At 35.6% G+C, this 13839-nt stretch overlaps 1 protein-coding gene across 1 annotated transcript in view; it reads left to right on the forward strand.

Annotated features, from left to right (window-relative positions):
* The window catches only part of RICTOR (RPTOR independent companion of MTOR complex 2), a 75865-nt gene extending 62953 nt beyond the window's left edge, over positions 1-12912 (forward strand). The window contains exons 32-38 of the mRNA XM_027878691.1: positions 2397-2574; positions 3834-3918; positions 5265-5498; positions 6559-6711; positions 7424-7547; positions 8093-8231; positions 8383-12912. Of these exons, the coding sequence (XP_027734492.1) occupies positions 2397-2574; positions 3834-3918; positions 5265-5498; positions 6559-6711; positions 7424-7547; positions 8093-8231; positions 8383-8457 (988 nt within the window). The 3' untranslated portion in view covers positions 8458-12912. The remainder of the gene's footprint in view (positions 1-2396; positions 2575-3833; positions 3919-5264; positions 5499-6558; positions 6712-7423; positions 7548-8092; positions 8232-8382) is intronic.
* Positions 12913-13839: the final 927 nt, after the last annotated feature.

Here is a 13839-nt window from a genome sequence, read left to right on the forward strand (position 1 = left end):
AAATTAAGAATGATTCAGTAGTTAACCTGTGCTATCCTGGAAACTGGAAGTACTGTTCCTTACTCTGTCACTGGCTTCCCTGGCTTCCTGTGTAGTGCAGGAACAAATCAGTGTCATTTCAGTGGTGGTACAGCCTGTAAATAGTGTTGTACCACTCCTTGCAGTCATGCCCTTGATGTGCAGAGCAGCCTTGCAGCAGTGGACTTTCATCCAGAGACTCTGCATGCAGTGTCATACTGACAATATCCCTGGTGCTTAGCTGTTCTTTTGTATCAGTGGATAGGCTCAAGGATTTGAGCTGACCTGTTTAACACTGAACTGAAATATCTGGAGTGCTCATATTGTTCAGAAGGTTAAATAATTGCAGACATATATGCTAAAATAGATTTTCAGATTGTGTTGGTTACTAATATAATTGATTGGAAGGACTGCAGTGTAACTAGTACACGTGTTTTTCTTAGTGCTTACATTTGAGGTTCGCTGCTGAATAATCCTTACAATTTCAGATTATGTTTACTAATCATTTCAGAGTAAGTTTACTATTTCCCAATAAAATTGTCCTTAACTGCTGTTTAAATAATAAGTTAGAAAGAAATATACTGTCCTTTTTATTTGCCAAAGCTATTTCTCTGTCAGTCTTCAGAAAACTTTCATTTATGGTTTCTTGGCAGATTTATGTGTTAGTAGCAACTGGCAGCCACAGATGTATTTTTGTGATGATTTTAGTTGTTCTTTTCATTCAGAAGGTTAAAAGCCTTTTTATTTGCATGAATTATTTTGTGAGGCTGAATTTCCCACCTTTGACTTCAGAGACCAACAAAAATGTTAATGTGCATGTCTCAAATCCTGATAAGGCTCTCTCCCTATCACCTCCAGACATTCCTCCATGAAAACTTAGTGATGTTTATAGCTACTGATGATATATCTGTTAGCTTTTCTAAGAAAAACTGGGACGAACGTTTAGGATTAATGCTTCTGTCTTTAATTTTGAGAGTCATTGTAGCATGTTTTATTATGAAATAATTAATGCAGTTGGTAACTTTTTAAGTTTATGCAATCTTCAGGTGGGAAAAGTCCTTTAAGATTGAGTCCAGCTACTAACGCAGCACTACCAAGTCCACCATTAAACCATGTCTTTAAGGACCACATCTACATGCCTTTTAAATGTGTTGATGGTGACTCAACTGCTTCCCTGGGCAGCCTGTTCCAATTCTTGACAAGCCTTTCAGTGACAAAATTTTTCTTAATATCCTATCTAACCCTACCCTGGAACAAGTTGAGACCTTTTCCCTCTCTCTCTGAAGTATGGCTTGACTTTTATTGGAAATCCACTGCTACTGTAATTAGCAGTGGTCTGAATAAGTAAGAAAACTGTTGATATCCTGTTAAGTTGGTTCGTGCATTTTTATTGCTTAATACTTTCTTGAACCTTACCTGGTCAAATTTTGATAATTTAATTTTATCTGAATATAAAACTGCTAGTCTGTCAGGAATAAGAAGACTTTTTATTGCCCATCTAAACCAAAAAATTGATAGAAAACTATTTTGAAGGCAAAAAAGAAAACAGATGTTCACTTTACCTTCCAATATATAATAATTTGCAGTAAAAATTTACCATTGCTGATGTATGTCTTGTTTTTGAGAAGCTTTAATCCACTGCATATAGACCATCTACATTACCATCTAATTAGCAGAAAACATTTATAGGTTTTTATCTTTGATGAGAAGTAAAATGACAAGATGGCCAGATGTGAAGTTTCCATTACTGGGGCTCTGATCAGCACTGAGGACTTGTTATCGTGCCTCTTTTCTCCTGTCTTGTTTTCCCAACCTCTTTCTTTCTTCATTCTTCGAGGTATTTTTTCACAGTCACCTCTGCTCACTGTGTAGGTTTAGGTTTGTTCTTTGTGCATTCATGTGGAGCAAGTACTTCCTCCATGCTTCAGTGACCTGGTGGTGTCACGTTCAGAGTACAGGAAAAAAATATTCTCTGCACACATTGCTGGTAGGCTCAAGGCCTGCCTTTGCAGGGATGCGCCTGCTCAGGGCAGAGTTCGTGAATATCCAGGAAATGCACGTTCAGTGTATAGGTACATTTCAAAATGAGGCATTTAGGAGTTTTAAAGCCTAAATCTTTACTGCCTCCATATGGGCTGTAAATATTCAAAGCCTGTAAACTTGGAGAAAATTAGCTTGAATTCCTGTACTAGGAATTACAAAGAAGAAATTTTTCCTCTAGGAACTGCCAAACCATGCAATACGAGGCAGAAAAAGCAATGAGCCTATAGCTGTAATTTGTCGTAACAAGCTCTGGCATCTGCAGTGGGGTGATAGGGATAGTCTTACTTTTAATGTGAGAGTTACTAAAATTGTGATTTATTGTTTTCATGTTGCAGGTTCATGAAAGCTTTAAGTTATGCTTCGTTAGATAAAGAAGATTTATTAAGTCCTATTAACCAAAACACACTTCAGCGTTCCTCTTCTGTTCGCTCCATGGTTTCTAATGCTACCTATGGTAGCTCTGATGATTACATTGGCCTCGCTCTCCCAGTGGATATCAATGAAATATTTCAGGTGTGTATGTGTTAACTGATTTGGTTTGTATTGGTTTTCTTACTGAAAGGTAGGTAGTCAACTGTTGCCTTTTCATCAGAATAGATTAAATCTGGAGAAATGAGCAAAAACGGATGTGGTACTTTCAAGAAATGCATTTCGGAGAACAAGAGGTTTTCTTCTAACCCTGTTTGCACAAGGTCACTAGTCTGGTCTGTTTTATTAGTCAGATAATGAGACAGACTATGTTAGAGGAGTGTTAAACAATGGTGACATAAATTGGCATCATAAGATTTTTGACATCTGATTTTTTTTACTGAAATTAGCATAATACCTCTTTAACCAACTAATGGGTCATCATGGTGACCACTTATGGTCAACCATAAGTTATGTACATAACCAAATAGTTAACTCCCTGCTTACCACGATCTTGGTTAAATGATATTGATATATATTTTATCCTATGTTAAATTATGTTGTCTTTACTTAACCTTAAAGATACGTATTTTTAAGTTAAAACAGGTTATTTTAAGTGTCTCATCAACTACTTTCCTCTTTCTGTTTGGTAGAAAACACATTCTGGTTTAACAGACTGATACATCATAGGGTTTAATATTCTGTTAATTAATTATCAAAACCAGGACATGGTCTATGTCAAAAGTAAATCAGTGGGTTTCCTTATCTTTACTTTGTTTGTTGGTGCCTCTCAATAGTAAATCACTTCCTTACTAATCTCACAAAAATACAAAACCAAGACCAAAGACAAATTGCTCTATAATACCTACTTCTATTTTCCCTTTGTGAAATGACTGCTTTTTCTTTCTCCTTCACAGTCTTTGTGGCCTATTTTTGTTGCTAAATTTCTTCTCTCTGAAGTCTTTTTGTAGTTGAAACATGTCTCAACTCTGTGTCCTACAGACAGCATGTTAGATGTACTGAGTGTTTTTGCACTTCATTCCCAAGATCTCCAGTGCTGTAGAGTCATCATGGGCCAATTATTAATAGCCACTGTGGGTCACTGGTTTCCTTACAGCCTCTCACCACTGTTAGAACATTTACTAACTGATAATAAGCCTTACTTAATAAACATCCATTCACAAATGTATATTTTTCTCATTTGGCTTTTTTTCAGTACTTGGGAGTTTATTCTTAATTTTCTTCTCTAATGATATCTTTTTCCTGAAGTAAAAACTTGACAACATTTTATTTCCTCATAAAATTCTTTTTTACTTTTTGTATGATTATGTCCTGTAATTTTAACTTTCATTTGAATATTCCAGGTAAAGGAAACTCCATATTTCCAGAAGAAAACTACACCTCCACTGGATGACCGTGGAGCTAGGGTCTTTGCACCTGATGCAGGAGGTACTGGTCTTGTTCCTCTCCTACATCTTTCTGTTGTATATTGGTATATTGGGTGGGTTGTTGATTTATTTGTTAGTTCTTCATTATAGAAAAGGTTGTTTTTTAGCTGTTAAGTTTTGAGAACTGTGTTCTGGAATCTGAATAGCAGGCCATTAATTCCCTGTTTAGTTTGAGATAATTTGGTGCTGCTTCCAAGTCTGGTCCTGCTCTAATATATGGAGGAGGAAAGTCTGCATAGCTTCAATATTGTGAGCTAATGCTAATCAAGGATGGGTAGTGATATTGAATTAAAGGAAGTAACACTAGATAAAGTATGAATGCCACATTGAACTGTTACATTTATATTTCCCTTTGATTAAACGTAAATCTAAAGTAACCAGTAATGGTGTTCAGTGTTCATTGCAGAAAGTAAATTTTGTCTTTCTGTGATGTGTCCATCACAGTTGATCAGTGAAGGTGATGGGACATGGTACAAGAGAACTACAAGTACTCTAATCTGTGGCTTGTTCTGGAATGCAATTTCTGTTTACTCCAGAGAAGTCAAATTTGTAGGGTCTCAGTATGTCTTTTAAGAAGGACAACTGGAAAACAAAGAAGCCTTGAAACTGGTCCTCTACTAGTATATTAGGATAGTTGTAGTCTGCCTCCTGGCTAACTGGAATTTCCTTACAACTACTTAGAGCATTGAAAAAGACACACTTTACTAATTCTTTTTCTTTTACTTTGTTAGTATTATATAAAAAGTTGATTTTTCTGGAAGTGTGTTTCTGTAGTTTGCTAAGTTTTGATGTAAAGTAAATCTTGTTCAAAATCATATTTGTTTGATTTTTTTTCACCCAGGAAAGAGCATGTCACTAAAGTGTCTTCTGCTTCTTTCTGCGTTGTTGAGTCTGGTTTCTTCCTGTCATGGCCACTAAGTTACAGTTTTTTAAACAGCATTTCTGTGTGCATTAGTGCATGTGTAATTTAAGCATCTGTTATATTTTATTAATCTTGTTGCACACTATGAAAATTGGTAATGTATTAGTGTTACATGGGTATTAGTAATGTTGATATCATGTCAGGATTTACCACTTATCATCTTTTACAGTATGGGTGTTTAGAGGTTAAACTCTGTCCTTTGCAATGTCACGTTATGTATGGTAAGCTGGGACTAAAACGTGATGTCTGTTTCTCTAACAGTGTTGGGAGCGTAAAAAAATAACATCTCAAAAAAAAAAAAATGTTATAGGTGTTCATGTGCACACCATCTCCCAGCCTTAAAAGGCTTAAAAGTGGAAAATAATTGAAAGAGTGTAAGTTGCTTGGTTTTGTGGGGGTTTTTGATAACTAATTCTTATCTACAGGTCTTCCATCAGGTGCAAGTGATGTTGTCAAAAGCCCTTTCCAGATGCTACGACAGCAGATCAGTCTCACAGAAATCATGAATACCAGCCGTTCAGATGCCTCTCAGTTCTTAGAAAGTACAGAGGATACTGGGCTGCAGGAGCACACAGATGAGAACTGTCTTTACTGTGTCTGCATTCAAATTCTGGGTTATCAGCCTAACAACAAAGTGAACTCTGCATATAGTCGTACAGGTTAGTGTTCCTTGTGGGGGAACTGTGGTAAAACCAAGTGAACCTATTGGATTTTTTTCATCTTTAAATAATCTGTAGGAGTTTTTATGTAACTGACTATTGACCTTAAAATTAATTCTCTAATAAGATCGCTGTGCAGCCAGTGGTATTTCTGTGGTCATTTCCAGCTTTTCAGTTTCTAGTGTTGTTATAATTAGGTGCCTGCATGTGTTTTTAAAATATTTCCGAGAGTATGTCAAAATATAAAATTTGAAACCTTATTGAGTACTTAGAATCCATTTCCTGAAAACTGACACCTGCTGTCCAACTAATGAAAAGTCTGACTTCAAGTCTGTACCCTGAAATACAATGAGGGAAGTCTGAGGAGTCGGTTGAAGTTGAGCTGTAATTTCTGAGATTTAATCATCTTCCTTCATATTTTGAGCTTCAAATGAGATTCAGAGTTATTTTTTGTAACGTCCTCTGCAGAGCTTGCATTTATATGCCTTTTTACAATGTCTGTGGTGAAAAGGATACTTAGTAGGAATCCTTACTTATTGACATTAATGTTACACATTCAGCTAAGAGCACATGTTGGCAAGGGGGATGATACACAAAATGTGAGGAATGGCTCTGAGAGCTGAGATTGAGGTTGAGTTCAGAAGCAAGAAAGGGTGGCAAAGAAAATCCCAACTGTAATTACAGGTGCAGCAGAGCCAGGCTCTTGTCGGAGACCTTTCTGCAAACTGTGATAATTGTATGAACACAAAGAAGTATGCATATGCAAGAGCATCTGTAGCATGTTATATTAAAGGGAGCTTTATGTGTGAACATTTTAGGCTTCCATCAGTGTCTAGAAGAGTTGATTATTTTCAGTGGAGTATTTTAAGATTCTAAAAAAGCAGTTTTAAAAGATTTTAAGTATGATTTGATCTAAATACAACATCACTTTCCAGCTGATTTTATGCATAGTACTTAGTGCATCAATGTCTTGCATGTTTACCGTTGTTGAAAAATAGCTAAAGCGTGTGAATTGAAGAAAAGTGTGAATAACTAAGATGCCACATTTTGTTTATGTCAGATTTTTCAGACATTCCATATACTGACTGGTGTGGGCAGACCATTCACAATCACTTAGATGTGCATTCCTCCAAATTCTCTGGAATTTCAGGCTGTAGTGATGCAGTATCCCATGGTTCAGCTAGCAGCACCAAGAGTACAGAACTTGTGTTGGGTAAGTTTGAAAGCTTTATGATTATTAGAGACTGTAACTCTTAAAATATATTTTAGGTATTGTAGAAAAGTTATGTTTCACTTATATACACTGCAACAGAGTAATGCTCATTATTAAACAAAAACTGAACAAATCTGGATAAGAACATTTCCGTGTGGGAGTACATAGTTCTAAACCCTTCTTTTGCTATAAGCATTTCTGCAGGCTATTCAGTAGCTCTGTATCTGACATTACAAGCAAATTGATTACCTTTTCTTCCCAACTGATGTAATTTAAAAAAAGCTTCTAAGAATGACTGAATTTCCATAAAGAGAAAGACATTTCTTTTTTATACTTGTGTATTACATTTTGACTTATCATTTCTTATGAAGTAGCTGGTTGCTAAATTCTCTACTATCTGAGAGAAACTCATCCAGTTTGCAGCGTGATTCAGTAGTAGAGAGAGCACTGTAACTTTATCTTACATGGTTTTCCAGTTATGAAGTGGTAGAAATATTTGAAAAGGTAAACTGTTTAAATTCCTGAAAATAGTATTTAAGTTTGAACTTCAATAGAAATATTTTGGTCACTCAGAATATGTATGTATATACATATCTGAGAAAGTATGGGCATGTATGATTATGGAGTGCTAAAACAGACTTCCATGGCATAAGATTAGCACAATCAAAGACAATTTTGTTTAAATTCTATGCTGTTTAATATGTTTTTCCAGGAGTAAAGTCAATCCCAGATGATACTCCAGTGTGCAGAATACTTCTGCGGAAAGAAGTCCTGCGTTTGGTAATCAATTTGAGTAGTTCAGTTGGAACTAAAGGCCATGAAACTGGACTTTTGACGTAAGTTCAATACATTCCAGATGTTTTAGCAACATTTAGTCATCTGTATTCTCTCAATAAGATCTGAGGGACAGTGAATAATTTGACTTCTCATAAAGTTGTCGAGGAGAAATGATTGAATGTAATGTAAAAACTAAACAAATAATTTTAACATTTATGTTCTGCATTTAGTATTGTACTCTTCACCAGACTTTATTAAATTTAATATCAGTAATTCAGCTGTAGTAATGTTTTGTTACGTGTCCAGTATATCACGTGTCTTTAAAAAAGAAACTAAGTTTTTTTATTTATGCTGAATAATAAATAAGGACAATAACAAACTGAAAGTAACTTCTTGAGAAACACAACTCTGCTTTAGGCAACAGTACAACTACTGAAATTAATTTATTTTAAAAATTTTATAACCTATAGTGACATTGGAAACTGGCAACTGCTAAAACAGAGTTCTACTTCATTAATGATGATAATCTAATTGCAAAGTTTCTATTAAAATATGATGGAAATCTGTTCAAGACTTCTAAAATTTTGTTTATTCTGTTTTTCAGAATTAAGGAGAAGTACCCCCAAGCATTTGACGACATATGCCTTTACTCTGAGGTGTCCTACTTGTTAGCACATTGTACATTTCGACTTCCATCTCGAAGGTTCATTCAGGAGCTGTTTCAAGATGTTCAGTTCTTGCAAGTAAGTGGAGGGTTCACATGCACTGAATGTACCAAAATGTGCTAGCTGGGCGCAGGTTTCATGTTCAAGTACAAGATGCTTTCAAAGAGGTATGTCCTAAAGGAAACCGAAGTCTCTTAACAGTATTAATACTTCCATCTTTTTCTTTTAGATGCATGAAGAAGCAGAGGCTATTTTAGCAACACCGACAAAACAGCCTGTAATTGATGCATCAGCTGAATCCTGACCTCTGCCCATGCAGTGCATTTCATGCAGACTTTCTGAAATCCTCACACAACCTACAACTGACTGGACAAAAAAAGCTTGGAGCACCATCTTCTAAACTGTTCCAGAAGCTACTGGTACCTGAAGATTGAACTGAAAACATTTTCTTCCTCAACCAATTACTGCCACAATGATTTGAGACCTTTGGGGATTTATTAAACATTACATAGTTTTAATAATAGTAATTACCAGTATATGCAAGAGCCAAGCACTGAACGCCTCCACAAGTTTTCATTTCATTTTCTACCATACATTAAGAAGAAACAGAACAACTTGCAGAGACATTTTTAATTGACTTATGATTCTGTTCCAGAGAAGCAGAATGATGCCTTGCTTTTTAAACCCTGAATACCAGGAATCAGAGAGATGGGAGTGCATTCCACTGCCAGCAATGGGGAGCCATGCTGTAGTTGTGGGCACTAGGGGATTAATGTTAGCCTTTCTCTGTTGGTTTTGTACTGTTTGTAACACTATAAACATGGGGATTTGTAACTTCAGATAGAAAGAAATGCCTCTGAATCTGAGGTTTCATTAAGTTATTTTAATATTGCTATAGTTTTAAGACATTTTGTTAGCAGTTTCTCCAGTTTCATTACATTTACATACATGTATCTTACCTGAACCATTTAAGGATTTTCACTACAATTTGATTTTCAGAAATCCAAATAATTTCAATCTAAAATGCTGAAATGAGATTGTTTTCCGTGAATATTATGCATGTGTTTGCAGTTTCTACACTCATGCTCATATAGTACAAATGTGGGTCTTACTCTTAACTACAATCCTCTACAAAGCATGATTTGTATCAGATAAGCAAATATTATATGAACTAAACTTGAAGACATTTAATCATTGTAGCTTTTGTGACAAGACAAAATGTGAGTGTTTTCCAAGTTCCATGGAAACAACTTTTTATAAAAACAAAGGTTTATTTGAATTTTCAATGGGTTAGTGATCAAGTGTCTGATAGTACTAATAATTGTAGTGAAAAGCCTTAAGTAACAAATTTTGGAGCAGCCGTACTTATAATTTTGTACTGGTATTTAAGACTTATTGCAAAAGTTAAATGATACAGTAACTGGTAATGACTGAAGTAGTTGCCTCCATCATGTTACTAGTAAGGTTTCTAAACTATTAAGTGCAAGCTTAAAAGAAAAAAAAAAAAAAAGAATCCCTGTCACTTTTCTCATGAATCTAAAGATTCAGAAGCCTTTATACAAAGGTAGTATAAATATATGCAAATGTGTATATACAGTAGCATGGCCACCTTTGTTAGAATGCCTGTAATAGAAGGGATTACCCTTTGATTTTGATATAGGTGAATAATTCAGCTGGACTGTACTGAGTAGAACGTATTTTTATCCATTCACTTCTACCATTTTTATAATTGTCAGATTAATACTTAACTGAAACTTATCCTGATGCTCATAACTCTGTTCTTACTAGCTATGCTACTGGAGATTTCAAGAAGTAGTCCTGTGAACAGTAACACATGATTCCTAGTGAAACATAGAATTTATTTCTTCTTATTGGAAATTTCACCATGCCATATGAGCACCGCTTTGCAGCTATCACTTCACTGAGTTCTTGTGTGCACTGCATACCATCAGGTTCCGGTAAAGCAAATTGTAAGTTGCTGCTCATAGTCAAATTTAGTTCCTAAGATTATCTTTTCATGAGTTCCCACTGAAAGAAGTAGCAAAAAGAAACTGATTCAACTCTTCTGTGGTCATTGACACAAATAATATATCTGTGTGTCAAGACATGTTTGGAATGTTCTGAAAACAGACCACACCAGTAACTATTGGACTTCTGGTCATAAGAAATAAATGCTTCTCTAAAACCAAAATGTCAATCACAGTAGACCAAATAGTGGTATAAACTCCAAAGGAAAATAATGTAGTTTTCCCACAAATGGGGATAGCGTATGTTATACAGTAGTTTCAAACACTACCTCAGTTAGGCTAGAGTAGAAGAGATTTGTTTTAATAACTAAATGGGGTTACATCAAACAACTCCATGTTATTTTTCTGCAGTTAAAGCAAAATAAACAAGTTTTATCACCTGTATTTAAATAAAACACCTCTGTTCATTTAAGTTTAGCCCATAGCACTTAATGTAGAAAGGCCTCTGATTATAAAAAGGTAAGCAAACCTACTTTTGAAAGAATTTCCATCCTGAAATGCTTATGCATTCTGAAGTACTTGCTTGTGTGGGGATCCATGACAACAGAAACTTGACATAAATAATTATGGCTGCAAATTCAGTTATAAAGTGTGATTTTTCTTCTGAAAGTGTATGAGTGTCAGTAATTTCAACAAGTATGCATCAAGGATGTAGAGTCTGTACTGTACATAGCATACAACATTTCTAGAAAATTAATTTACATACTGACATTGAGCTCACATTGGTGTTTCTGTTTAATTGGCAAATGAAGGGGATACTGTTATTGAAGGAAATCTATATTGGCCTAGTTATAAACTGTGAATTTCTAAATCTGTAGATTTCTTTTTTTCAAATACTGCTTTCAAAGTTCTTGTTTTGGGGTTTCATTTGGTTCATTTTAAAGCTTCAAAAGAAAACTGTAGTAAGCAATGATTGTGCTTGTTTTAGCCCTAATAAAGAATCTCTTCCACTTCTACTAGGGAAGCTGACAGACCACCCACTTTTTATATTTCCAGTCTGAATGATGCTGTTGAATAAAAGGCAAAGGGTTTAGTGTTCACCTGCAGTATATACCAATGCAGTTGGGTTGCTGTGGCAAAGAAAACTTTCCCACATGCTCATACACAGCTCAGAGGCAGAAGCCGTTGTGGGAAGGAGAGGTTGCATGTGAAATCAGTCACATTTAGTCTGCTGCATTAGCTGTCCAATTTACTTAGCTTTTACAGTCAGTGCCCTTTGCAAAGGGCAGAAAGTGAACTGGCGGGGCCCCCAGGTACCTCCCTGAGGGCTTCTTTCTCTCCAAGGAGGGAAGGAGGACATAGCTCGGTGCTGAGAGTCTCCTTTTGTAGTCAGAGACTTTTTCAGCTCTCTTAAATTTAGAGATGCAGCATGCTCTGAGCTGTTGCAGACACCAGTTGGAGCTGGAGATGATCAGGCTTTGTAGTGGCAACCCTGTATATGGAGCGTCTGGCATATTGGGCTTCAATCAGTTGCTTTTCCTCATCTGACCATTCTTATCTGACTGACATCTGACATACTTACCCAAAATGTGCTCTCATTGCAGGGGGGTGGGGTTTTTTCCCAAGTGGTGTTCTAAATAATTCGATAGTTTAGGGTGCACTGGCTCAGCACACTGAGGTAAGCTGCCCTTATAAGGCACCAGTGAGAATCCTGATTGTCTTTTTGTCATCTTATTTTAAAACATGCGTAGTGATCTTGAATTAGAGTTTAATTTGCAGTGAGACTGAAAACAAAACTGTAGGGCCTTTACTGTGTGCCTGAAGAGTAAGGTAGTTATTCAAGAAACAGAGAATAATCATAGCCTAGTGAGAGATGGAAGAGTTTGCTGTTTCGTAGTGGTGTCCTGGTTGTGGTATTTGGCTTTTTGGACTGCAGGAGGCTGGTGTTTCCCTCTGAGGGAGCATAAGCTCCAGTTTAGCAATCGCAGGCTTGTTGCCAGGCTCTGGAACATCTCTGTGGTTCTGCTCACCTCCCAGCAGGGCGGCACACAAGTCCTGTTACTCTGAGCTTTACTAGAGGCAGTTGAAAGCAGGCCCATTAACTAATTCTTTTTAAATAGTTTAAAAAAACCTATTAAAACACTTCTAGTATTGTGTGGTTATTAAAGGTATACTTGGTGAGAGTAAAACCTGAACTGTGAAAGAACTTTGGGGACATGCTAGAAAACACGTTTGTATTTTTTCTAGACATCCCCCAATCTCCTTGGGTTTTGTTTTACATCCTGGTGGTGGTTCCCTAGATAGTTTTGTTTTCAACAGATTTATACTCAGTAAAGAATGCAGATTTTCTTTGGGCTATTTTTGTAGCGTAGATGGACAGCAATGCCAGCATGCAGAAATTGCACATTTTGTTTGAGTTGCTTTGTAAAATACACTATTTTATTTGAGAAATGTAATTTATGCCAAAAAATGTAACATGCCATTTTGCCACTGAATAGGGTGTCTCAGCACAAGATGCAATGTCTAAGGGGGGAAAAGGCAAGCAATTTTTAGTTTTATTTGAAAAATTGTTCTAATACTGGGCTGTCAGCATCCCTAAAACTTTATTACAAGAGATTATCTAAATTAATCATTCTGATCTGAGGAAAGGGATCAAGGAAAATCTCAATACTTATTCTCCCTGTCCTGTGTGGTCTTTTTTTTTATTTAGTAATACGCTGCTACATATTTGGAGGTTCTAGTGTTTTTAGGTCACTGAACAGACATTGAAATCTGATTTATATTGTATACCTGTAACATAGAAAGAAAAAGTATTTATATATTTTACGTAAGAATATTGCATTGAGCTGTGTATAATTTAAACAGAGGCTTGTCCCAAAATGGTATTGCCCATCTTGATTTTTTTCGTGTTTTTTTTTTCTTTTTTCTTTTTCTCTTTTTTTTTTTTTTTTTTTTTTTTTTTTTTTTTTTTTTTTTTTTTTTTTTTTTTTTTTTTTTTTTTTTTTTTTTTTTTTTTTTTTTTTTTTTTTTTTTGTATACTGTGTACAGTTCATGTCAATGAGCATTAAAGGCCTCCTGAAGCGTAGTCTTATCAAAGGGATGCGTTGTTAATAAAATGTACTTAAACTTCTAATAGTTGTTCTGGTCTCTTATGTACCCTCTCAGCACTAGAAATGGGTTGGAATTTTATTCACATTTGTAAGTTACTAATCAACTAGAATGACCAGAAGCTTTCTAAATAAACATTTTTGACAAAAATATATTTTATATTAGTGTAAGTATTTGTAAGATATAAAAATAGAGACTCTTTAATAGTTTGCACACCATTTTTATTTTAAGACTTTATCATACTGATACTGAGAATACTTTTCCATTATGTGATGGTTTAAGTATTAGCATTTCAACAACAGCTGTGAAAGTTGAATTATAAACAATAAAAAAAAAGAGGATTACACTTTTGAACTCATTCAACCATTAATGCAAGACAGATGTCTTAGTGTATAAAAATTTTACATGCTTCCCCATGCATGCAAAGATACTTTCCTAATCTTCAATTCTGGCACCCAGACTGCACCCTCTGATTTGCACAGAGGCATTATCCTCCCTGGAATCCTCTGTCTCTGTGCTTTTATGCACAGGTGGTTTCACAAAGCACCACCCATCAGGGCTGGGAAACAAAAGGGTTTATAGGGAAAGAGCAGTTGGCTTCTCCTTAGGTC

Source organism: Empidonax traillii, unplaced genomic scaffold, assembly GCF_003031625.1.
Source record: "Empidonax traillii isolate 1590-97213 ecotype Southwest subspecies unplaced genomic scaffold, ASM303162v1 scaffold44:size1908036, whole genome shotgun sequence".
Lineage (NCBI taxonomy): Eukaryota > Metazoa > Chordata > Aves > Passeriformes > Tyrannidae > Empidonax > Empidonax traillii.